Source organism: Archocentrus centrarchus, chromosome 5, assembly GCF_007364275.1.
Source record: "Archocentrus centrarchus isolate MPI-CPG fArcCen1 chromosome 5, fArcCen1, whole genome shotgun sequence".
NCBI classification, from domain to species: Eukaryota; Metazoa; Chordata; class Actinopteri; order Cichliformes; family Cichlidae; genus Archocentrus; species Archocentrus centrarchus.
In genome coordinates, this window is record NC_044350.1 from 4,468,704 (window position 1) to 4,495,893 (window position 27,190).

The 27,190-nt window shown below is 40.6% G+C and overlaps 1 protein-coding gene across 1 annotated transcript in view; it reads left to right on the forward strand.

The window, feature by feature from the left end:
* slc41a1 (solute carrier family 41 member 1) overlaps nt 1–26,045 on the forward strand; it is a 30,388-nt gene extending 4,343 nt beyond the window's left edge. Inside the window, exons 3-11 of the mRNA XM_030729012.1 lie at nt 6,176–6,283; nt 11,811–11,882; nt 15,513–15,657; nt 17,023–17,169; nt 18,617–18,764; nt 19,353–19,432; nt 20,511–20,645; nt 21,457–21,605; nt 21,794–26,045. Of these exons, the coding sequence (XP_030584872.1) occupies nt 6,176–6,283; nt 11,811–11,882; nt 15,513–15,657; nt 17,023–17,169; nt 18,617–18,764; nt 19,353–19,432; nt 20,511–20,645; nt 21,457–21,605; nt 21,794–21,979 (1,170 nt within the window). The 3' untranslated portion in view covers nt 21,980–26,045. The remainder of the gene's footprint in view (nt 1–6,175; nt 6,284–11,810; nt 11,883–15,512; nt 15,658–17,022; nt 17,170–18,616; nt 18,765–19,352; nt 19,433–20,510; nt 20,646–21,456; nt 21,606–21,793) is intronic.
* Nucleotides 26,046–27,190: the final 1,145 nt, after the last annotated feature.

Consider the following 27,190-nt stretch of genomic DNA (forward strand, 5'->3'; position numbering starts at 1 on the left):
ATCTAGCAGGTTGTCTGGCTGCCTAATTCCCCTTCCATGACACCATGAAATGCTAACTCAGCTAATCCCCCCCTGTCCTTGCAGGAAGGTAATTGTCTAACTCTATCTCAGTCTCTCGCTCACTCGCTCTTGGTTTTGGGACTGCAGCAGACCCTCTGCTATAAGTGAGCTTAACTTTCTGAGGTCATGTGCTTAGGGTTAGGTCAAACCCTAATCCTGTATATTTTAGCTGAAGAAAAAGTACATGTAGTTTTGGATATTAGAACATTGTGGGGTGAGGTTTAGGGCTAGCATACTTGTCATTATCTGTGATGACTTAGACATCACAAGGTTAAAAGAGGAAGAGGAAAGAAAACTCTATTCCAACTTAATTGAATTTTTAACAGCTTAACGATTAACAATATTAATCATTAGAACAATGAGGAAAAAGAGAGAGAAATGTAGGCTGGTTTCTCCCTAAACCACCACCCTGAACACACCCCAATCTAGGTCTGAGCGCGAGACAAACATTTAGGAGAAATCCAGTCCGGTTCTTACGCATCCACCCATCCACACACATCCCAAAACAAACGGAATAACAAAACAAAACAAAAAAAAGGGGCCTGCCAATAGTCTAATTTGCCTCTGTGTCAGGGAGCAAAGCGATTGTGCCTGCTAAAGATAGGAAAGGTGAGAAAAGAAAACTCTAAATAAGAACTTGCCTTTACCCACTTATTTATCCTAGAATTAACTGTGTTCAGCTTAATAGTTTTTGATCATGTACTCATACTTCTGAATCTTATCCATGCATTTCCTTCCATGTATCCAATTCAGAGTCACAGGGGGGCTGGGGGCTATCCCAGCTGTCATAGGGTGTGAGGCAGGGTACACCCTGGATGGTTCGCCAGTCTATTACAGGGCTAACACAGAGAGACAGACAAGCACTCAGACCTTTGGGCAATTTAGAATCACCAATTAATCTAACCCCACTAACTGCATGTCTTTGGACTGTGGAATGAAGCCAGACCCGGCGGAAATATGCAAACTCCACACAGAAAGGCTCCCAGTCAGATGGTGGATTCAAACCCAGAACCTTCTTGCTGTGAGGCAACAGTGCTAACCACAGTTCCACTGTGCTGCCCCTTCTGAAACTTAGTTTCTTAAAAATAGCAGAGCTCTTGATGAAATTTCTATCTTTCTGTTCTTGTGTTTCTTGGGCTGTACTTAAAACGGACAGGATTCTTTTTTCTTTTGATTCATTTGTTTGCTCCTTATTTCTCCTGGGAGGTAGAAGAAAGAGGTCAGGATGCAGTAATCTCCAGTTACAAAGATGATATATTTGAAAAAGAAAACAGTATTGCGAGCAGGAAGCTTTTCTTCTCAGATGCTTAGACCTTTAGTTAATGTGTCTGCCTGGACTAAGTTTAAACGCTGTGGCTTGGAAACTTGTATACTCGACTTTCTGTGTCACTTTCTGTGAGGGTTCATTGACCTCTTAAATGCTGGTCACTTTGACCATCTACCACAAACACACACATACACTGAGTTTTCTGGCCTCATTCCCACACAAGGTTGGCCCTGAAAGGACTGTCCAGGCTGGTATAGAGGAGTGAGACGTCTGCATAGTTCTGCTGAGTGACTTGGCAGCAGAATGACCTCAAACCGTCAGTCTCTCACTAGCAGGGCCAGGAACCTAGGACTGACCGGCTCAGTTGGCCTGAAGGTTACATGTGGTTTGTAAAGGTCACGCAGTGCTAGTTTTCTTGTTGATGTCAGAGCCAAAGGCCAAAAGGGTGATTTGAATCAAAAACATACAAAGAAATAAATACATATATAAATAAATTAAATTAAATTAAAGGTTCCATACAGTCACATATGATTTCATCATCTGAGCAATTAATCTACAAACAAAAAGTTGAAAAAAGAAAAAAGCCAATATGTTTGCCCAGTGTGGTATACTATGACAATCATCTGTGTGTATTTGTCTGCCTCAGAGTTAGCTGCCTGTCCTGTTCTGTGGTGTCTGAAGACTGAAACACCAAAAAAAAAAAAAAGGGACACAGCTTGAGCCTCAAAAACAGTCTAAAAATACAGGCACTAGTAAACAGGAAATTGTAGTCAACACAAAGGTTTTAACACTGGCCAAGCCCTCGCTACCCACCAGGCACCATTTTGGTCCAACCACATCCAGTTGCCTAGTTTTAGGAGTCACTTTGAAACTGGAATGTGGGCTTAATTCCTTCAAATGAAATCATCTTTCCAGCTTCTGGCTTTGTTCGACAAAGTTGAGACACTCCTTAAATGTACACCTATGTATGCTATTTTTTTCCAGGATTTGTTTGAATAATGTCACCAAAACATTAAAAGTCACGATTAAAGAACCTCAGCTAAGTTTATTTTTCTAAACCTCTGTGCCACCTATTGCACTGACTGTTTGTTATGAGAGAGTCATTTCATTTTGGTCAGCTTCCTCCATCTGCTTGTCATGTTTGTGTCATGACAGTAATTAACGATGTATCACCTTGCAGCTCTTAAAACCTGACAATATTTCAGATTATCAGATGGTTAGGGTCTGAGTGATAGAGATGGAAAGGATTAGCAGGTTGGAGTGCTATTGTGTGGCCCCATGCGCTGACTAATCTTTCACTGTGTGAAAGATCCTGAGGAATCTTTGGTCCCAGGTTGCTTATTTGCTCTCCCCTCAGCAGATACTACAGACTTTCCCCTCCTCCAGCTTGATCTGGTCCCAAACAGTCCAGGTTCCTCAAAGCTGGTTACAGTTTTTGTGTACATAAGTGCCTTTATGTTAATCTTGTGTTTTTTATCACAGGGAAATAAGGTCTTTTACAATCATTTATCTTTGGTGCACACCTTAATTTAAACCACAGGTATGCTGTTTGACCCTGAATGCCATGTGTTTGCACATCAGTCTGAACCCATCAGCTAGGTTGCTGACTTAAACTCTGGGGACAATGGTTGAGTTTTCAGGGCTTCTAGCAGATATCTGGACCAAGACTTCTCGTTCTATCTGCTGATCATTGTTTATAAATGCAGATAAATCTAAAAAGAGGCAATCTGCCATGAGACGATAGCTGACGGTTTTGAGATTTGGATTTTGGCTTCCTTTTACACCCCCCATGGATTGTTTTCATGCATGCAGCCAAAGCCTGCTCAATAAAAATACAAACAGACTACAAACACACACTTCTGGAAGCTTGCCCTACATATTCTGCATTTCTATATGCAGATATCAGTTTACATACAAAAGTTGGACCCTGACTGTACCATCCATGCTGCAGCAACAGGAAAATGAAACAGACACCACCTGCTGTAGTGTCTGTGACGCTGCTGGAGTTGGGTTGACATTGCATGCCATCAGGGTTCAGCGTCCCGCTCGGTACAGCAAGTACAATTATCACAAATAAAATAAAAGGCCATGTTGCTCAACTGGGCATCCTGACCCTTGTGGGGCTTGCATACCAGAGCTCCTATAGGTCTGTACACAGAGGTACTGGGATTCTCCAATTGAGTTCTTAGAACCGAGGAGGGAGGGCTTATTTGGCGCTGAGCCAGCGTTCCATGGAGACAACAACATATATCACCACGGGGGAGGCAAAGAGGAAGATAGGGGAATGAGACAGAAGTAGAGGGAGAGAGAAAGCTTGAAAACATACAGCTATGAAAGAAGAGAGAAGTGCTCACAGAGGTGCTTGCAAGGCTGCTGTGTTGGCAGAGGGCAGTGAGCCAAACTGAGGGGCTGGCTGTTGGAAATTAGCTCTGCTTGGCTTGTTGACAGCTAAAGGGATAGACAGAAGGAGTTTAACCCCCACCTAAAAAAGACGACACAAGTGTACAAGCGTAGGCAACACTCCTTATCAGTGCTGTACATCTGGTGGGAGCAGCCCAGTAAACACACATGCACTTCTCTGTGAGAGAAACACAGGCCCACACTGTTTGCTTGTAGCTTCAGCATCAGCAACACCTCAATTTTCCTCCCCACTTCTATTCTTTTTGTGTCAGCCTCAGTGAATATTGATTCAGCTTGTGATAGACTGGACTGTAAGTGCCGGGGGCCTGTGGGACTGGCTCCTAAGATAAGCACTTTTACTGGAGATAGATCGATGGCCTTAGCCTCAGCAATAGCTTTGTTTCTGGCCACAGTAGACCACAAATCTGCTATCATTGCATGAAGTCTAATTGAGGGAGAACTTCACACAGGGATAAGCCCATGGAATTACAGGTAACCCACCTCTCAAGGACTGGACAGCAGCCAGGGAGCAGGTTATCAAAGGTCAGGCCCAATAATACTGGCTGTAAATGTAATTTCAAGACATCTACTGGGATACCTAGCTGAGCGGTCTTGTTCTCTTACTTGTGTTAAAGATAATTTGTGGTTCAGTCAAGCAAGTCCACTACCTTCAAAGCTGAGTTTGCTGGACTAGCTGCTGGCTGACTTTGGTTCATGGAGTAATGCATAGATCAAAATGTATCTTTTTATGCTGAGGTAGAGCCTGAGCAAGCAAGCCCACTCATGGCAAAGGTTATTGAGATGCTGAAGCACTCAGAGGTTGATATCTTTGATATCAGTGAGATTAGGTATCCTTAAACAATGAGAAGAAAGTTGGCTTAGGTGTAAGGGACCTAAAACAACTTGAGGGGCTGACCTAAGCCTGGTGTAAAAAAAAAATAAGGATTATTCTGAACTGTAAATCATGTAAAGCTACTCTAGAGTCCACGAATTAAAACATAGAACTGACAATTACCAGAATGGGTTGCCTTTAAGAGTTGCTAGTCCTGTAAGTTTAGTAAATTCAGTCCCATTATCTCATCCACCAATAGGTGGAGGGAGGTTATGTTGTTGGTCACGTTGGTCTGCCTGTTTTTTTAGCAGGATAACTCAGAAAATTATGACTGGATTTCAATTAAAATTTCTGGGGGTGGTACAAGTAACATCCATCCATCCATTTTCTTCCACTGATCCCACCTGTCATGGAGCAAGAGGCAGGGTACACCCTGTACAGGTTGCCAGCCTATCACAGAGATACAGACAGCCATTCACAATCATAACTATGGACAATTTAGAATCACAATTAACCTAACCCCACCTATTGCATGTCTTTGAGCTGTGGGAGGAAACCCACGCAAATACAGGGAGAACATGGCACGGAAACTCCACACAGAAAGGCCCAGGCTAAGTTGGAACCGAACCCAGGACCTTCTTGCTGTGAGGCAGCAGTACTAACCACTGCGCCTTTGAGCTGCTGCAAGGAGCAATTTTCAATTTTCATTCATATAGCAAAGTTTTCATGATGCAAGTAGAATTCTGGATCTAATGATCCAGAATGCTGAAAACTATTTATCATTGAGTATGACACCACTGGGTAGTATCTAATACATCGTACTATCGGCACATAGAAAATTTGGGGTGGGTGAAGTAAGCGCTCTACTGAGTGCCCTTCTAGTTTATGCTGTTTTTCTATTATATCTGTTGCCTTTTTTCCATTTGTACGGCATTAGATAGGGAAACGGTCGTTAGAAGCACAAGACCTGGCTCCAACCTTTGAACTGCTGATCAAAACATGGGCAGCAGTGCAGAGGCCTGCCATAAAGTTAGATTTCTCAAGCTATATAGGACGATCTTAGATATTTTCCTTTTGCGAGAATGCAGTCGATTTTTTATTCTACAATTACATACAATACAGACTTTAATATAAATTGATTCCAAGTAAAACAATATTATTAAACTGTAACTTATTAGTAGCGTTATGATTACATTGAGACATGAGGCAGTCCCTGTGTCTAAGCTGCGATAAATGAAGACTGGTGGGTAAAGGTGAAAGAGGGGAAACAGACTGCAAGCTAAAACAGGAGGGTGATAAATCATTTCAGCTTGAGGTTCTACTGGCCGTCTTCTTGTTAAAAGAGAGCTGATGGATTACATAGTGTGAAAGGTCTGCAGTGGCAGACTTTCTGGCCCTTAATGCAGGTTTTGTCTCACCTTTGAATCAATATTAAAGAGCAACGTTGCAAAGACCCAGAGACAGTCTGCTCCTAACTGCACCTAAACTCTATATGGGTGATCGCATTCTGTACCTGTGAATCCTATTTCCGGATGTGCAGTGTGTACATTGTGTTAATGTTGTGTTACTGATAATAATGTTGATAGTGATGTTGTGTTACACTTTGATCATTGCAGCACTGGACAGTGTTCACAGATGTGTCTGAAGTGTTCATCCTGGTTCCAGCACTGCTGGGGCTTAAAGGCAACTTGGAGATGACGCTGGCCTCCAGGCTTTCCACAGCGGTAAGAAACTTGTGTTTGTTTCCTTGTGCTTTTGTTGGGGTGGTTTTATCTTTGTTAATGTCTATCTACCTCAGATTACCAGATTTATAGCCTGTCACAGGTTGCATGTGTTCCATTACCCTTTATCTTATATTAAAGGATGGTCCTATCAGTCATGAGTCATTTCGGTTTACTGTACTTTGCATTGTTTACCCCTTTCAAAGTTTCCCAATCTGTTGCCAGATCTATTGTCACTGTCAGATCCATCAAAACTGATTGTTCTTGGGGTCAGAGGTCATATTGCCTATGTGGCTTTCAGACAAACTGATAGCGGCATTCCTCACTACCTAACTTGTTCACCTGAGCACATGGGGTAGCTCACTATTTAAAGGTTAAAGGAAGTTTTTCGCCTCTGTCTGAAGACTTGAACTCCAAACATCAAGTAATTTGAACAAAAAAGTGTTTTCCTTTGATCTAGTAACTAAAGATTGATTGAATTCCCATAATATGCTGATGAATTGAGAGAATATAAAGTCCTCTCGCATGATGTGATGTGTGCATTACTTGAGAGTCCATATTGCCATATCGGATGTGATACAACCACTGGTTGCAAGGGAAAAATGTGTATTCCCAACCAGCTGGCGAGGAATTGCTGGCTTTTGCTAGGTAAAATTGACTGCAAAGAGGGTGCTGCACCAAAAACCTCCTTGTGATTCTTTTGGTGTCTAGCAAGATGCTTTGTTCGCCTGTAGTTTACATAGAAGATCCCGTCAATACTCGCTAAATAGCACCCAAGCATTAGTAACACTTGAAAAAGTGCATTGCAAGCTAGAAATGGAAAATGTTCCGTTTCAGCGTAAAAGTTGTGCCTCAGATCTGCAGCCAACACATTTCAAAAGGCACAACTTTTACACTGAAAGCAAATGGTCTCCGTTTCCAGTTTGTGTTGCACTTTTCACAGTTTCAATACTTGGAGAGAACTTGAGTGTTTGCATACAAGTCAGCATATTCCATGCAATCTACAGGTCACTGTGGCAGTCTGGTAGCAATAAGAGCAATTTCAAGGTGGCTAACCAATTGGGGAATATACATTAATTGCCAGTGGGACATTGACTGGTCCCAGCCTGCATAAATAGGGCTTTAGCATTTGATTTTGCAGCGACTGCCCTTAATGTTTAGCAACCACTTGCCAACTGGTTGGAGAATTCATTATACTTTTTCCTCACAACCAGCAGTTTCCAGGTGGCCATAGGCTGGTCTCTAAGCCTGTGTGATTGGAGCATTATTCATTTGGTCCTACAGTGTCACACACCCACACAATTACAAGTTAATGTCACATGGTTAGTAGCTGCATGACTGCAAAACCTCAGTCTAGAGTTGGGTGTAATGTAACAGTTGGTTGACTATGGTGCTGCCTCTTAGCTTACATTCCTTCAAAGTTCCTATATATTGAAGTTCTTAGTAGGTCTCATTTTAGCTAGCCACCCATCTAGCCATCCTTAGCCAGACGTATACAGTTGCATGCTTTTGTTTGTAAAAGTGCAGTGATTCCACGAGTAGAGTTTGATACGAAAGGTAAATCTTACATCTGTTACTCCTTGTGCAACTGATTCTTTGGCTATAATGGCTGTCTGTGGGCCAACACTACCATTTCACATTGTATAGCCAGCAGTGTTGATGACCTGACATACCCTACAGTTTTGAAGGCATAGGAGAATTAGTCGAGTAGTGCTCGTAATTGCACCAATCCTCACATTCTTTCCACTGGCCTGCATGAAACAGTTGACGAAGCTGATTAGCATTGCAAGCACGTAGAGCTCTCCTCATCCACATGCAATTTTTACCAATACATGCAAAAGGCGTCTAACAGTTTCCGCTTCTTAGACCAAGCAAACACTTAGATCACGTACTGTACCTTCATGTGTTTGCAACTTGGCCTGTAAAATTGCTACAGTGCACTGATCTATTCAACTCCAATCTAAAGCGAAATCTTCAAACCCTCTTTATATCAGCTTGAGTAGACGTAGTTGAATATTTATGGCATATTTTTAGTATTTGGTCAATCTCAAATGTTGCCTCCTAAAATACTTCAGATGGTCTAACCTATGAATCGTAGTTACAGCAAAGCTTATGGTTGCAAAATTGAATGTTGAATATTATTTGCAGACATACTACTTAAGACTACACTTTGCAGGGACTTTGATTTGCAGGGACTGAGCTGTAGCTCAGTAGGTAGAGCAGGTCACCTACTGATCGGAAGGTCAGGGGTTCGATTCCTGGCTACTCCAGGCTACATGCCAATGTATCCTTGGGCAAGATCCTTAACCCCAAGTTGCTCTCCGACCGTTCCGTCGGAGTGTGAATGTGTGTGGATGTAATATAATTAAAAAGCACTTAGCTTAGTTAACATGGAAGTGCTTGTATGAATGGGTGTGCATGGGTAAATGAAAAAAAACGTGTTGTATAAGCGCTTTGAGTGCTCTGACTGAGTAGAAAAGCGCTATATAAGAACTAGTCCGTTTACCATTTTCAAATCACTTTTCTCAGTTAAAGCCAGAAAAAGTTGGAAGAGTTGAACATTTAATGAGACACCATCGATGTTAATTTAAGGTTTAACCTTCAACAGCTTTTTGTAATGATTTGTTTTACCTTCCATGTTGTTTCCGTTTTAATTCCGTTTGCAGTGTGTGATAGTGAATGAGTGTCAGAGCAGGAAACTGAGTCAGCAGTGTTTCATCGGAGCTTCAGCACTGATTGAACCAACAGTGTATATTACAAATGGCTCTATTCAAAGTGATGGGAAAGAATCTCCATATACAAAAATATGAGAGAATATCAAGTTCTCTCAGGCCATGATCATTTTATATGTATTCACATGGAAATGTGGAAATAAATAAAATAGAATTTTGCATTGATCCTGTTTGTTAGTCTGCATAGTTTTCAGTTGAGCACAAAATAATTCTCACATCCATCTTCACAAAGTAGGCCGGAGTCTGTTGCTTGTCGTGAGACATTACTGTTAGCTCTCTGCTGGCTGGCCTCAGCAGGACCACGTTTCTTTCCACGCTGCCGCTAATTATGAGCAGATTAAGACCACTGTAAGTTTCCTAATGCGCTTATAACTGAAAAAAATAATGTAATCCCCAATACTGGCTGGCTGTCAGAGTTTTCAATTCACATGACTGTGTTTCCTTTTTGATTTTTTTCTCTTTGGTCTTTTTAACCTTTTTGTCTTTGACTATTTACTGAGACAGTTAAAGGAAATAAGCAGCTGTTTTCTCGGTTCTGTTGAGTGTAATTGGGCCTGATTGATTATTTATGATCTCTGATGGATTACTGGAACTTAGCACCACCTGCATTGCAAAGAAAATTGGGAAAATTTGCAAAGTGTAATCAGACAACAGCTAGAAAAGCCTGCCACACACACACACACACGCAAAGAGGAGGACTTGGCATCATCATCATATATCATCACATAACACCAGGCTATGTTTCTGAGAATTTCTGCATGTCGTCTGTGTACTCTGTCAGTTTACATATTGTTCTAAAGGGGAATTTTGTTAGGAAATTCAAAAGCCTTTCAACCTTTATTGCATTAGGATGTATTATTTGAAGCTGAGGCTCTTTCTGTTATCCCTTGAGGTTTTGAGGAAAGTTGTATGTGGAGTTTCTGTTTGTTCAAGCACACTGCACAGCTGGTTTGGCTCTCCTTTATCTGTTCGCCTTAAATCGTCTTATCAGTATTTGTGGCCATCTTCCCACTCTGAGTGACAGCATAACTCATAGTAGCAGGCGTCCATTCACATATTTACATGGCGCTGATGGGCGTGGTGCACGTGCTTGTGGTCGTATCTGGCAGATACACGAGTTACAATGACGTACATGTCTACACACTTGATTGTCACGTCAGTTCGGTTTATCTCTCTATCAGATTTACTGGATGCTGCTAGATGTGAAACGTAAGAGGAAGTGAAATGCTACACACATAAACATTAATAAAAACCAAGTAAGAATTACTTAATGCTTCAGGAAGGAGAAAATCTAATTCCTCAAATTAGTATTAAGCCACAAGGCCATAGGTAGTTGTAGTTTTTGGAACTTTTAGCTGTGTCTGGTTTCAACCAACCCTTGTGAGCTGTATCTGACTCTTTAGCTGCAACAGTTTTCCACCACTAGTTACTTTTTTGTCTTAACAGACAGTGTAAATGTAGTTCAACTGTTCTATTTTGTGGACCATAAGCCAAAAGTTACCCCAGTCACATGGATGCTATTGCTACAAAGCTAAATAAAAGAGGTAAAAGAGCTTAAAAAGCTCCATAGCGGTGCTGAGTTGACCGTGATATATGAGAATTTGACATCACCCAAAGCCATTTGAGTCTGTGTTAAACAATTTTGTGTACCAGTGAGCACAGAGACTTATTTCAGATGTGTTAGAGCAAGGGCCTCATGTTTTTATTCTTCCTGTTCGCCTTCAGTGTTTAACTCTCTGAGGTTTGAGTCATCATCGTTCATGACCCCAAACCTTAACCCTAACTCTGACCCGAGGCACTCACAATATCGAATATTTGTATTGTTAAACTGTTCTCTCTAGTCTTGGCAAAATAATTGTTCCAACTAACTTTAAAGTTAGTTGGCTTTCCTAATCTATAAGGTCAGGATAAATTTTCCGCTTATGATGACTCAGACTTCAGAAGGTTAATGGCAGCTGGCAAACCAAGTCCATCTCCAACACCGATGTCTTTATTTCACTGGTTATATTTGTAAAGACTGTACTTACAAAGAAAATAGCTGAGGTCTCTAAACAACCCCAAAAGCAGCTCTATGTGTTTGGCTGGGGATCTTCACCAATCATTCAAACTTTCATACAAGTTCAATTAAAATTGAATTTCAAGTGATTGACAAAAATACAGCATATATGATAAAAACATACAGGATAAATGATTAGAGACAATATGAATAATGAAAGCTACATCCTACATAGCGGTACACATTATACGTAGACTGGAAAACACAAAATATTTAAAGTTCTGAAAGATTGAGTCATAAGTTAAAAATGTGATCATGCAGTGCCTTGTGAACTAATTCTTCTTATTCTGGTTAATTAAGAACCAAGGAAGAAGCAAAATTCTCACAAGTGATTTTTACGTGTCCAGCTGTCTCCCTTCCCTCTGCATATGCAAATGACCGAGGACAGAAAGGAAGAGGAGATTGTCTGTTTGTGTCCTCTCACTGTGGATGGACATTAGGATCATTGCTCTGGGTTCACAGTAGCCCACTGTAGCCACAGCCACTTGACGTTTGAGACCATCTGTGTGTGTGTGTGTGTGTGTGTGTGTGTAAGAGGAGAGATGAGATAAGTGGTGTCGGCCGCAGGGTGGGGGATCATACCAGAGTGCTTTTGTCCAGAGAACTGACATCCTATTGTTCTGACGGGACCAAGAGGCAACTGAATGTGAACACGCTGTATCCCCCACACATGCGTGTGCGCACACACACACACAGCTACTTACACATGGTCATGATAATGTTGTGCTTATGTGTTTTTCAGGCTAATATTGGTCACATGGACACAGCCAAGGACATGTGGAAGATGATCATGGGAAACTTGGCCCTCATCCAGGTAAAAGGAAGAATGATTAAATCTGCTGTCAGAGAGCATCTTCGACCATGCTTACATCCACTAAACAAAAAACAGTCACATAATGAGCTGTGCACTTCAGTTCAGTGGCCTGATCCTCGCTAGATGAAATAATAATCATGTACTCCAGTATTTGTACTCTAGCAGTTCAACTCTGAATTGTTTTGGAACAGTCCTGTGAATAATAGAATTAGCTTATTTAGTGCAGTAGGTCTATAGATTGAAATTAAAAGTTGGGTTTATGGTGAGTGCAGTGCTTTAAACATGCACTATTTCTGATGGCCAGCAGGGGTAGATTCCATTGGTCCATGGGTAAAAGACCCTTGGTTACCTTGTTATGTGACCTCAGTAAACACTTTTCTGATGTGTTATACAGCACAATGTTCATTTTGTAAATTATGGTCTCCTTTAGTCTTTCCTTTAATTTGAATGTTCAGTGTTTCACATTTATGTCACATTTCAGGAAGCAAATTAATACCAGTCTGGAAAAAGTCATGTGTTGCACGTGCATTATGTACAGTAAACACATTAACCAATCACTACTGAGCACAGTAGCATATGGTCATATCTGACCGCACCTTCAGGAGGATTAAGGTGTGAGTGCTGTCTCCTTAATACAGACAGGATCTTTGACATTTCAGTCATGTATAGAAATAACTTCGCAAGCACAAAGTAAATACATGAGTTACTTGCTCTCATGCAGCCATGCAGCAAGTCCTCGTCTACTCATATTATTTTGCAGTGCATTTGCTGTACATAGACAAACTGTCTTTGTTTAGGAATAAAGTCTTTTTTGGTCTCTTGTGAAGCTGACCCCAACCCTAATAGTCTGCACTGATGTGAGCGTTTGGTTATGTAATACCTGATGAGTCTGTAGTTCCTGGAACACTAAACCAGTGCTGGCCAGTACGACACAACCTTGTATCTAGGGTTATCTTGCACTCACGTTGGGTCACACTGGTGCTCTGTGACAGCAGCTACATTGGAGACTCCTTTGTACAATTCTGAGAACTCATACTGAAACAGATTAGTGAGTATGCATCATGGCCACTGTGACATTACTTATTGATTTGTGAACTCCATATTTTATTCCTCTGTTTCACTTTAATGGTGATCACTATCTTGATTTTTTTTCTTTTTTTTGGAACCAGAAGTGACCATATTTAGACAAGAGGGAGGTTCTAACTTAATGCTAATGCTGGTTGTTTAAGTTCATTGCAGTTTATCACCATCCATTTGTGTACAGCTCTTTTAAGATACCACCACAGCAATCCAGTCAGGTTGAGCTCTGGACTTTGACTGGACCGCAACACCTTCTTTTCTTTTTCAGCTATTCTGTTATAGATATGTTGGTTTGCTTAGGATCATTGTTCTGTTGCATGACCCAGTTTTGGCCAAGCTTTAGCTGTTGCATAGATGATTTTCCCAAATATTGTGCTGTGCATTAATTCAGTTAAATTCAGTTTTATTTATATAATGCCAACTCACAGCAACAGTCACCTCAAGGTGCTTTATATTTGAAGGTAAAGACCCCAGAATAATAAAGAGAAAACCGCAATCATCTGACAACCCCCTATGAGCAAGCACTTGGCAAACGTGGGAAGGAAAATCTCCCTTTTAACAGGAAGAAACCTCCAGCAGAACCAGGCTCAGGGAGGGGCAGTCATCTGCCACCACCACTTCAGGGGGAGGGAGACGGGACAAAAGACATACTGTGGAAGAGAGACAGAGATTAAGAAGAGGGGAGTGAAAAAGAAACAACTCAGTGCATCATGGGAACCCCCCCAGCAGCCTAGGCCTATCCAGCCCTAACTATAAGCTTGATCAAAAAGGAAAGTTTTAAGCCTAATCTTAAAAATAGAGAGGGTGTCTGTCTCCTGAATCCAAACTGGGAGCTGGTTCCACAGAAGAGGGGCCTGAAACCTGGAGGTTCTGCCTCCCATTCTACTCTTAAGTATCCTAGGAGATAGGGCCTGATTATTCAAGACCTTGTATGTGAGAAGAAGGATTTTAAATTCAATTCTAGATTTAACAGGGAGCCAATGAAGAGAAGTCAATATGGGAGAAATCTGCTCTCTCTCTTATTTGTTTAATATTTGCATTGAAGGACACTATGTTTCTAAGATTTGTGGGGCTGAGCATGAGAACTTCAGTTTTACCTGAATTTAGAAGCAGGAAATTAGAGGTCATCCAGGCCTTTATGTCTTTAAGACATTCCTGCAGTTTAACTAATTGATTTAATTACTGCCACCTTGAAAGCCTGTGGTACATAGCCCATTAATAGAGATAGATTGATCATATTTAAGATCAAAGCATTAATTAATGGTACATCTTCTTTGAGCAGTCTTGTATCAATGGGGTCTTGTGGACACGTTGATGGTTTGATGAAAGTAACTGTTGAAGTTAACACAGACAGATCGTGAAAATATGAAAATGTTCTTTTTTACATGATTGTACTTTATTGTTCCTGGAGCTTGGTGTGCACATGTGCATCACTAAAAAGGTGTGCATCAGCATATCTGTAAAAACAGTAATGATGCAAACTGTCAGAATTCTCTGAAAAAAGTAGTAGGTTCTTGTTAGAACAGGATCATAGATATCCAGCTGGATTTGGTGACGTAGCATCCAGCTGTTAAGAATCTCTCGATGACTTTGAGAAGCAGCCTATTATTACATCCTCTGAGGAGGTTATGTTTTTGGTAGCGTTTGTGCGTGTTGTTCTGTCTGTAAACACAGCTCAAAAAGTTTTGAATGAATTCTGATCAAACTTTGGGGGGTGCAGAGTGGGGTTATGTTAGCGATCCATTAAAATCTGCCTTACTTCCACCAAAGTTTTCAAGGTCAACTTAATGATTTATTGGTCGAAAGCTGACAAAAAACTTATAACAAAGAAACCAGGATTCTTACAAATGTGGTGAATATTGCCAACATATAGAAAGTACGGTATAAAGATTTAAATTATCCTTTCTCATTTGAACTCTCTATCAAGGTCAACAGATTGATCTGAAGCGATAATAATGCTATATAGGACTATTTAAAACTCTGTAGGAAATTATACTTTTACATCTAAATCTCATGTCACCTTTGACCTCTGATCTCACATTCACATTTCACATCTGCCTTTCTTTCAAGTTGACCCCAACATTTCAAGAGAAAAGTTACTGTAGTATAATATTATATAATAAGCTCAAGTTATTCATGCCCAGTTATTTACAAATCAGTACGTTATCCATGACCTGCCACTACATAATATTTGTGTAATCAAAGTAAACATCTGTCATCCTACCCTCATCTGAGTTTTACTGCACTGCAAACGTCTAAATAAGCTTAAGTAAGTTTAAAAAGAACAAAATGAATATATACAAAATACAATAATATTCCCTTAAAAGTCAATACTGCCTAGACAGTGAGCTGCCTTGGCGAGGTTTGCACTCTCTGAGTGCTTTTTACATTACTGTATGTATCAAGAAAGCCAAGTAAGGTCCAGAAGGGTATAGACCAACTGAAAGGTGCTCAGATGTAACAGGATAATTTCATTCACACACGTTAGCTATAATTGATAGCGACGAGAACCATTTTAGTGTATAACTCTCTATATATGTTTTGACCCAGGTCCAAGCCACAGTGGTGGGGTTCCTGGCCTCCATAGCTGCTGTGATCTTTGGCTGGATCCCAGAGGGACACTTCAAGCTTGGCCATGCGGTGCTACTGTGTGCCTCTAGTGTGGCCACTGCCTTCATTGCCTCTCTGCTGCTAGGTATGGTTACCATTGAGGAAGTGAGGGGTAGTCACAGGGTAAATATGAACTGCTCATCAGGGATCTTTCTCTTGTTAGGCAAACATGTCAACCACTACACTCTGGAGCTACAGTCATTCAGCCAGTTATACTACAGAGAAAGAGATGCTAAATAGAGTAACCTCATTTTGCTATCAGTGAGATGAAGCAGTGACAAATGCAGTGGTTTATGGTACTCTGTCATTGATATTGGTGTGAATTTCTTTATTTGGTGCATCCATTGGAGTAAAGTGCAACAAAGTGCAATGAAAAGAGGCTTTGCAAATAAAGACATGAAACATGTCAGCATCCACAGAAGTTTAAGCTCCACTGGAGAGAAAAAAAAAAAAAGAACAGTCAAAAAAATCTGTCCAGGTGGAACAAAAAGAAAACTATAACCTTTCTGTAAATTTAAAGTAGTTAATTAAATGTAAATATTAAATATGTAATATTTGTATTTAGCTACTGTAATAGTGCTAATATACCAATAATAAGCAGGTCGAGTAATTGCTAACATAGTTCAGTGTGTTAGCACGTGACATGCAAATTAGTACTAAACACAAAGTACAGCTGTGACTGGGGTTTTTGTCTTAATCCAAAATATTGGAATATTTTTGGCCTGATGGTGGCGCCAGATGAAAATTTAAGGGACTACTAACATGCTTACATTTCATCCTGAAATATCTATACCCAAATGCATGGAAATCATATCTGGGTGGATAGGTGATATAGATTCTACATCAATATGGTCGACCTCAAAAATCATCCTGTGTGCATCACAATTATCCATCTGGTAAATATTGCAGCGTGTCACTAAACTACACAAAGTTTATGCTAGTGCCAGCTGGAAGGTCGGTTGATGACCAGAGTCAGTAGGATTCTTACTGTGGGAACAGTCAGTGTCAGTTGTTGATGAATTTCAGTCTGAACAACAGCAATCAAACAGTCCTGGAACCGCGCTGGCAACATTCAGTTTCTTTATAGGTTTTCAACAACTCAGCAACTACATTTGAGTGAAGCTGTTTTCTGAAATTTTCTTGCCTTTCTTTAACCATAAACTGAAGTGAGCTTAAGAAAGAACTCTTAAAATGTTATATATGCAGAAACATAATACTGGCTTTTACTCAAACTTAATGTTTTTAGCCCAGGGTTTGTTTTTGCCAAACTCAGTTCTTCTAAAGGAAAACAAGAATCTCCATCCAGCAATCAAGTTTCTTATGAAAATAACTGCTGAAAACAACACAGTTTTTTTTTTTTTTTTTTTAATTGAATAGCTCTGGACAACCCTGAAGGTAGATACTTAAATTTGACACCATCATTTGTCTTCGATGTTGTGAAATCCCACAGGTCTCATCATGATCGGTGTGATTGTTGCATCCAGAAAAGTCGGCATTAACCCGGATAATGTGGCCACACCCATTGCTGCTAGTCTCGGAGATCTGATCACCCTGTCTCTGCTGGCGGGCATCTCAACAGGACTCTACAAAGAGCTAGGTAACACAAGTTAGAAATGACGAACATACCCACAGATCTTATAGCTATTGTCATTTGAAAACTTTTTTACCTAAACACACTAAATTAGGGAAATTAAAAAGTGGATACTTCACGCACCTTCACGCATGTGCATCAGTCTTAACCTGAGCTTCTGATCAGAAACTGAAGGCAAGTCCCAAATTTACAGACAGAATCATTTCGACATTATTTGTGCAGCAGCAATACAATGATAGTTGATACGCCTATCAAAGACCTTCCAAAGCCTTCTTTATCTTTGAAGTTATTAAAGGAAAGGGAGCGGCATGAGTAGAATGTATGAAATGTGACTCTGCTTCTGGTAAATAAGGATGAAAGCCGCCCACACCTACCCTTGCTGTGTTCCAGGGCAAGAAAATTCACAGCTGTGTGGCTGTATTGTTAGCACTGTGATAGCATCTTCACCAGCAGCACACCCAGCTCCATCGAGCTCCCCGCTGCTCCATCAGTTCTACGCTACAGACAGCGACAAATACTGACATCCAGAGTGTGGAGTAACTGTGGAACTCCTCTGCCTGTCTGAGAGTCTGCAAATTTTATAGTCTTATTCGCTGCTGCTACATTGAGCTTATTTGGGATATTTTGGCTGAGACACTCACAAACACAGCTGTTGTCTGGCTGTTGTAAGTGGTCTGTGTATTTAAATGTGGTGTTTGTGGTGCTTTGCAGTCTCCTGCAGTCATCCGGTCAGTTAAGCTGCAATACTGCCTTCTACTGGAAAGACCATGGATTTAATGGCAATCCAAATGCAGTCTTGCTTAGTCACCACCTTAATGTTCTTATATTTCATTAAGAAAAATGTCAAAATCTGCACAGACCTTCTTTCTTTTGATTTCTGCTTTAGCATCTACCAATAATCCAGCTAAGGGATAGGGGCAGGATTTGGCGTTGGTTTGTGTCACCTGTTATAGGATTTTCACCTGTTTTGAACCCCCCAAATGGAAAAAAATGTAATAGGAAAACTGTCATTTGAAAATTTATGAGACCTTATTTCAAATGTAACTGTCCTAGTTTCTGAAAACGAGGCGATCATGGCTAACCCTAACCCCACACATGTTGCCAGTGATCTGCTTAAAAAAGTTAAAGTTAACACTCATTATGCACAATTACTATCATCCTTTGTTAATATTTGATTTTTGTTGCATTTCAATCAAGACTAAGGTGCTATATTTTCTAAAAATTTTATTCCCAAACTTTTTTTTATTTCAAAATATGAAAAGGGAACTAGTAATACTTATAGTATGTTTTAGTTTACAGTATGTTTCAGTAACTAAACTTTTTTTGCCATTATATTCAAACACAAGTCTTGGGCAGTAATAAAGTAAAAATAAATAATTTCCTAACTCCAATATATCTAAGCCACAGATGTTTTACTAAGGCATCACTTTCTTTTTTTTTTTCCTCCTTCCAGAGTACAATGATTTTGCCAACCCTCTGGTCTGTGCGGTGTTTGTGGCAATGTGCCCGCTGTGGGTGCTGATAGCCAGGAAGATCCCATCCACCAGAGAAGTCCTTTACTCCGGCTGGGAGCCAGTCATCATCGCCATGGCCATCAGCAGGTAGGGATCACATGGATGTGCCTGCTGTCACAGCAGTTTCTCTCATTTGGTGACAGCACCGGCTTCGTTTTTCTTGGTTACTGTTGCTATGCTCACTGATGATGTCAGTGAGCCTAGCAACAAAGTGACTTGGGCTCCACACTAACCCTGACACTGATCTAGAGAACAGGAGAAAACCCCCATGAGACTTTTTGTAAATGGAGGAGTCTCCCCCTGCTGGTCATTAGAAAGAATGCAGCATTAAGGCACTTAGCCCCAATTTCCGGCTCAGAGGCTGCATCTGTCTTTTACTTGTGGCCTACAAGCAGAATATATAAACAGTAAAACATTAATACCAGATGTGCAAGGGTGGAAATGTACATCAGTTAAATTAGATATCCAAATGAAATAAAATAAGTCATGCACTCACTTTGCTTTCACAGGCTATATAATATCTTTGATAGAACAGATTATATAACAGATAACAGATGGGTCCTTAAGTGTTTTAAATGCTTATCTAATTGCAGTTCCCCCTCCTCTCAGTTTATCCATGTTTTCATGTAATAAATGAAAGTATTTTCAGTTTTTTTCCTCTTGTGTTCCTTTCAGTGTCGGTGGTCTGATCCTCGACAAGACTGTCACCAACCCAAACTTTGCTGGCATGGCTGTCTTCACTCCGGTCATCAATGGTGAGGAGTCATGAAACTAAAGAGTACTACACTTTAGCTTTTGCTATAGCTTTGGAGAAAAAGGTGTGGGTGTAGCTATAAAACGACAACTGTAGAGAAATGTGTTCTAGCATTGTGTATTTAGAGCTGTTCACATTCTCACCCATCTGTTTTATGTAACAGTCAATGTGTCAAATTCTGCAGTAACGTCTGTCAGTGGAAGCATATGTGCACAACAATCATACTAACATATGGAGGTAGCACATTGCTATTACATTCCACAATACTAGTTTTTAAAATCTGAGAAATGAGAAGGGTGTAAAATATTTAAGAACTGTCATGACGAGCTGTGGCAGGTGGGTACAGTTGGACCCCAAAATGCAGGACTCAAAGTCAAAATAAACTTAAATGTGATTTTATATAACAAATGAAACGGGAAACAATAAACACACTAAAGTGGGGCTGGACAGGTGCCAGAACTGAAACATGAAGCAGGCAGACAAACAGCAGGAGGATCATCAACGACGATGCAACAAGGAACAAACACAGGCTGAGGACTTAAATAGACACACTAGGTAATCAGGGAACAGGCAACAGGTGAGGGCACAGCTGAACGCAATTAAAGAAACGAGACAAGGGGAAGCAAAACTAAACGCAAAGCACATGGGACAATGGACTGTCAAAGTAAAACAGGAAACAACTAGACGGAGACAGAAATGCAGGCTTGACACACCGCACAGGAAATAACAACACAACAAAAACACATCAGACCAGAGACATGACAGAGGGACAGGACAGACACTAGAACACAGAAACGCAAGGGAGACAGAAACAACGGGAACTAGGAAATAACAATAAATAAAAATAACTAATAACAGGACAGGAAACTAAGATGGATAATCAAAACCAAAACAAACTAGGAACATAACAGAAACTCACTGAAAACAGAACCTAAAAGAATAAAACACAAAATGCTGGGAACACAGCCCAGTTCCAGGACAAGAACACCAACAATAATTTGAATTTATTCTTCTATCAATATTTGTCTTTGTTAGTTCTGAGTTTGATTTGTTATGTTTTCATGTTTTCCATGTACCAGGTGTGGGAGGTAACCTGGTAGCAGTTCAAGCAAGTCGAATCTCCACCTATCTACATATGAACGGTATACCCATGGGGGACCCTAACCCAACCCCCAGGAAGTGTCCCACACCCTGCACCTCCTTCTTTGGTTCCAGTAAGTTACCAGACAGCTGTGGAATAACTGTTCCACTGTCCCCGAACACTCTTTATCTCATAAACAGATGTTTCCCTACATGGATAGATTAATGTCCAGAGGGGTGTACTACGAAGTGAAATTAATGGCTCAGTGAGGTATATCAAGCTTGAAGTCAGAGTTTTATGTGCCATGAAAGTCACTCTCTTTGTACCTTATGCTGAACACATAACCTGGTCGGGAGCAGGTTACATTCAGAGCTTCGGTTTAAAATCAGCTGGTAGCGCCACCCACGCTGATTTACAGCATGTTTAAAGAGCGATATAGATTCTCTGTTGGGGAAATACATTTTATATGTGCAAGGTGTTAAGCCTTACCTTACTAAAATCACTGAATGAAGTGCAAATGTTGCATTGCATTGTCATTGGAATGTGCATGTGTTAATTTGGGGATACAGAATCTGCTGTTAAGCCTCTTTTACACTGCTGGAAGCACAGCTGCGAGAATAATGCGAAGCCTCAACAAACAGAAAACGACCACAAAGAGACAGAAAAGAATCACGATATATCAAGCGATCACTAAAAAACAAAATAACTATGAAAAGTAAAACTACCACGAAGAGTTGCAAGGGAAACTTCCACCAAAACGTACAAACAAATACAAAAATAATTGAAATGGCAGCCTTGTTGGCCTGTGTGTCCTTTTCCTGATTCACAGGAATGGGTGAGTCTTTTCCAGATCTAGGATCAGGGACCAGGTCTCAATATTGTACAATGTTTCCCATGATGCTGCCTCCCCATATGTGACTAGTGTTTGTCTCTCTCTATTCCAGCCGTGAACTCTCGTTCAGCCCGTGTACTTTTCCTCCTGGTTGCCCCAGGTCACCTCGTCTTCCTCTACACCATCAACTCCCTGAGGGGGGGGCATACCACCCTGACACCCATCTTCATCACCTTCTACCTGGTTGCTGCACTACTGCAGGTATAAATATGTTTGTACATAATTTTTGCAACATTTGAAGGGACGTGGAAAAAAGTTGAGAAATTCAGAATTATCCTGACTGTGTGACTGTGCGATAGTCTTGATTGTGAGGTTCAAAAATGGGCTAACCTTTCCAGTGATCAAATGTCATTGTTTGCTAAAGATGAAACTGGCTTTGATTCCTTCAGGTCATGATCCTCCTCTACCTGGCAGATTGGATGGTCCACTGGATGTGGGGCCGGGGCATGGACCCTGACAACTTCTCCATCCCGTACCTGACCGCGCTTGGCGACCTGCTGGGGACTGGTTTCCTAGCCCTGTGCTTCCACATGCGTTGGTTCATCGGGGACCGAGACACTAACGTGGGCAACTGAATGCATGCACAGACACACGCACACACACACAAAAAAAAACCTTACATATACTGTATGCTTGCACATTCAAGCAGTGACAAACATCACCCGCATTGCGTGAACACTGAAAGTGGACATCTACAACAAAAGGGCTAAACTCCTGTCAGGCTCTGACTGACGGTACACCTAGTGCACGTAGCATTTCATCTTCAGGATATCAGGACACTGTTGCTCAACAGCAGCAGCCAGAAATCCACGTTAGAAAGAATGGAAGTCTCCACCTCAACCACACAGCAAAACCCCACATATGATGGATTCACAACTCCACCTTTATGTTACTTAATAAATGAGTCCTACCACTTTTGTTATCATACTGGGGGGCTGGACCAGTCAAGTTAAATCCCTTTTCCATAGGTGAATGACTTCATTTGAGTCGGACAGGAAAATGAAATTGAAAGGCTATAATTTCCGTAGCTGTTCACACTCATTTATGGCATTTAGAATAAGGACTATCAGACCTGAGGCCAGTTCAGCACTTCAGACAGCTGCTATAACCGTGGATTTATCGCTTATTCAGTTGAGAGAGAGAGAGAGTTGAGAATCAATTAAATATTTTCTCTTAATGAGGCCTGTACATTTATTCAGCCCTGTTGTCCACACGGGACACTACTTCCATTGTTGGAAAACTCCATTAAAAACTATGCTCATCAAATATCCTCATTCAGAGAAAAATGAATCATGCACACTCTGGAAAAAAAGATGTGGATAATGGCTGAGTGACTGACAGTCACACCTGACATGCAAAACACAACTCACTCTTAGCTGGAGCTCAGCTTGTGGATGCCAAGAGGTCAGCAAGGTCTTATTATACCTGTTCCAGGTGAGAACAGCACCAGTCCCCCCTGTCTGTAACCACTGCCAACTTTCTGCAGAAGCAGGCTGTTTGTTGCTGTTAACCAAGCCAGGCTTTCAGTAAGTGACAAGAGGCTCAACACGCTGCAGCGTGCTTGGAACAAGCCTGCAGACTTTAGCAAACTGAGCACCACTGGGTTCACACATGAGTGTGAAAATGTGTTACATTGCTGTAGCCAGGCTGCCAGGAGGTGCTGACTCGGATTCGGTCTAGATGAAACGTGCTGACGGCAGATGTTTTTTGTGGATATTTGGTTCTACTTGAATGTTCAGTTCCCAAAAAGCATGTAGACCATGTTGGAGTAGTGAATTGTTCCAGTAAGAGACAGTTCAAGGAATTTTGTCAGGTTAAAGGAGGTTTTGGGAAAGTTATTAAATATTTTAGCAGTTGTACTGGTCTTTAAATTCAGATTCACTGAAAGGTCAGCATAATTCTTCAAGCTGCCTGAGAACCCAGTCACACCAGGGCTGTAGCAGCTAAATCTCATCACACCTGTTGAATTGCACGTCAGTTAATAGGGTTATAGGGCTTTGACCCTTGAGACAGAGTCATGGCTTATTAGCCTGCAGTAAGCCCTCCGCTACTATAATTGCTAAAAATAAAAAATTAATTTGTAGATTTTTATGAGTAATAACAGCAGAACAGTGGTTAGCACTGTTGCCTGTGTTGGACCCGGGTAGGGACGACTGCTTGGGCAGGTTTTCGGCAGGAGATTTTCTCTTTCCACTGAAAAACAAGCTACATTAAAACTGCCTATCTCTGCTCTTAAAAAGAAAAAAAAACAAAAACAAAAGTTTGAACTTGCTCCTTTTTTAAAACAAAAAAAAAAGAGGCACTGCCCATGAAATGAACTGTCTTGATGCTATCAGGTCACTATGCTAACAAGGTTGCTGTCCATTAGCACTTCTCATTAGCTTAGTTAAGAAGAAAGTACATTCAGATCCTTTTAGACTTCAGTCATAAGTGACTGGAAATGATGGAAAGTGACCAGGAGAATGATATGTGCAAACAGCCCAGTAGTTCCGTGTATAAGGTTGCACGTGGTAATGTATGCACACTAACCCCTCGAGCCTAAGAACTTGAACCTCTTTCCAGTGCCTCTTTATTGTCTGAACTGATGTTGGAAAGAATCACAGAGCTATTTTATGAAGCCAAATCTAGCTTGTAGCTTGCTTACAGATTTGCTACACATAGAAATTTGGGATTTTGATGTAAAATCACATTGCTAATAACATAGCTATGTGTTTACCTGCATTGGTTGGCAAGCTTTCAGGCTTGTACCACAAACTTAGCTGTTCTAGTTGCTGGTGTGACTGAGCACTGAGGCAGAATTCATTAGTTGTTGCTGTTATTTTCCCCCCAGTTCTGCCAAAGTGTGTATTTTTGTTATTGCAGGTAAGATAAGATAAGATAAGATAGTGTTTATTTGTCACATGCACAGTTATACACAGTACAATGCACAGTGAAATGTATTTTGTACCTGCAGGTAAAATGATAACTGATGATAATATCATTAACTTTTTCCTAGGAATGACTGAATGATGTTTGATAAAAGTTAAAATGTTAGTGACATACTGGGATAAGTTTAGAGCATGCTCCACCCCTACGCAACTGCTCTGCCATCATATCAGCTAACTCTATATTCAAGGGCTTACAGGTGAGGAAGAGAATGAAACAGGAAGTCGTGAGCCAGTTCGACAGACTGTTACGAGTACCGATGTCAGTCCAGAGGAAACCTGCATGTGATGCTTGACTTAACTGTTTCCAAAGGGGGCCAGCAGAGTGCATGTGCAGGGAACACGGTGTGAATGTGCAAAACTTGATTGTTTTATCTGTTCAAAATCTTTGGTCTTATGATTTTTTTTAAAGCGTCAATTATGTTGAAATTGTGATTTTTTTTTTTTTTTTGGTTTGCCTCCTTTCTTCTTAACTCTTCACAATTATTGGTTTGTGTCATGAATTTTATCAAACAAACAACCACTGTAAATGGTGTCTCCAGGCTGGTCAAGTGCAACATAGTACTGTAATCTGAAAAACCACCACCAGAGGGCACCGCAGGGATTACCTTAACTGTACATCTTCTCTGTGTGTCCTCTGGATTCAAACCCACATCTGGAATGACTATTTTGATTTTGTCTGCTTTTCTACAGCGTTTAACTTGTTGTAAAAGTTGCACCCTTCCATTTCTCCACTCTCAGTCTGTACCTTCCACTCTCGTACTGACCAGGTGCCAGCATTCTGCCTCTACGTCAATGGAAAGTTGTGAATACTTCTAAAAGGGGGCATGTAATGCTTTGTCTATTTATTTTTAGAAGCACACAAAGCAAATTGTACATACTATATTTATTCTATATATAAGGTTGTTTATTTTGCCATTTCATTTTGGCTCGGTTTTATTGTCGCCATGTTCTCCTTCAGGCCAGTAGAGCTTTTTAGCAGTCTCTGCAATAGAATTGTGGTGAGGCTAATGACTAGCACAGCACCTAATAACCGTCTTTATACGTCTCACACGTGCGCCCTATCTCACACAGGGAAAGCATACTTATGAAACATAGGATGGCCTTAACCTATCAGAGCCAAGCTCTATTCAGAGTAACTAATCAGGAGCTAGGTTCGCCACAGAGTAGCGTCTGCTTACTTAGCTCTGATTTTTGAAAAAAAAAAAAATTGTACAATATGTTGATTAAGTGTAATGTAATAATGACTTTATATGATGCTGCAGTGGAGATCAGTTTTTGTTCAGTTTTGGAAGCTGGTAGCAAGCTGCTTTACAGGGCATGTGGGAAGTAAGAGACCAACACACCAGAATACACAGAGGTCTGCGGTTCCTCTTCTTAGGAATCCAGATGTATCTCCCCCTGCATCTTACATATCCAGCCTTTAAAACCCATCACCCACCTGCTGCCTTTTTAACCTCAGTGCTTTGAATCCTTGAACCCCTGAACTCACAGGGAACCGCGCTGACCCCCAGACTGCCATCACTGACTTTAAATATAAGCTTTTGACTCAAAATCTCAAAATTATTGTAAACACATGAACAGTCTTACTGGGTCTGAGGTCTTTGTGTTCTCTGTGTGTTCCTTTTGTAAAAGCCCTCCCTCTGTGAGACAGGAGGAAGGCTTTCTCCCTGCAGGACTTTGTAAATTGCTGGAAATAAAGAACTATATTATTTCATACCATCTCTCTGCCTTGTGTATATGTGTGTGTGTGTGTGTGTGTGTGTCATAAATATATTGTTATCTGCTAAACTTATTTAAATTGTAGAGCAAAGGTTACACAACTTTGTTTTACACACTAATGTATCTTTAAAGTTATAGCAGTTAATATACACATACACATTTTTAGAAATTGTTGCTAATTTTCTAAAAAATATAAAGTAATAATTCTCTTATGAAAGTATTCAGCGTGCTCTTTGCTGCAGTATTCTAAATTGTGGTCGGGTGCTTTAATTACTCTTGATCTGTGTTTAGAGCTGTATTGGACCATTGTAGAAAGGAGTCCTCCTATCTCACAGCATACACTGCATATTGGAATGAAACCCAAACCATGAAGGCCAGTGAACACTTTAGATCCCCTCCATAAATTGCGACAAATCATAGATCAGGGCAAGTGGCTAACCTAAGTCATTAAGCAGGTAGGAAAGTGACCGAGCACAGGTACAATGACCCTAACAGTCATTTAGGTCTCTACAGTGATTGGAGAACCTACCAATCAGACGACCATCTCAGCTTCATTCCACTAATTTGACCTTTACCACAGAGTGTGAGACAGAGGCAGCCTGACAGCTCGCTTGTAGTTTGGAAACAGCATTCAAAACATCTCAAAGTCTGATGAGACAAAACTGTTTAGCTGGGATAGTGCCAGTGTTATCTGATTAAAATGAAATCTAGAAAACATAACTGTTCAAAAAGTGAAGGCATCTGGATGCATTTTGATGCAACTTAATGGGTCTTAGTAAAACGTGCCAATAGTTACACAAGTCATAACTCAATGAAGTATGTTCCATCAAAAATGTGTTTTTGTTACACTAATAAATTAAAACGGGATGAACTTCTACTTCTCTCAAGACATTTTAGGGAATAAATGAGTGTCACTGTAAATGTGTTTTGCTTATTCAGCTTGAGTGTGTTTCATTTTGGATGGATGTAGAAATTCTATTTTCACAGTAATGGAAGTAAAACCCAATAAAAACAAACATTTAAATGAAATAAACTGAGCACAAAAGTAAGGAAATTTCTTTGTTGTAACAATGCATCTTGGCAAGAAACCTCATACTGTTGGAAAGCCTGTTTATTTCCCCTTAAATGGAGCCAATCAAC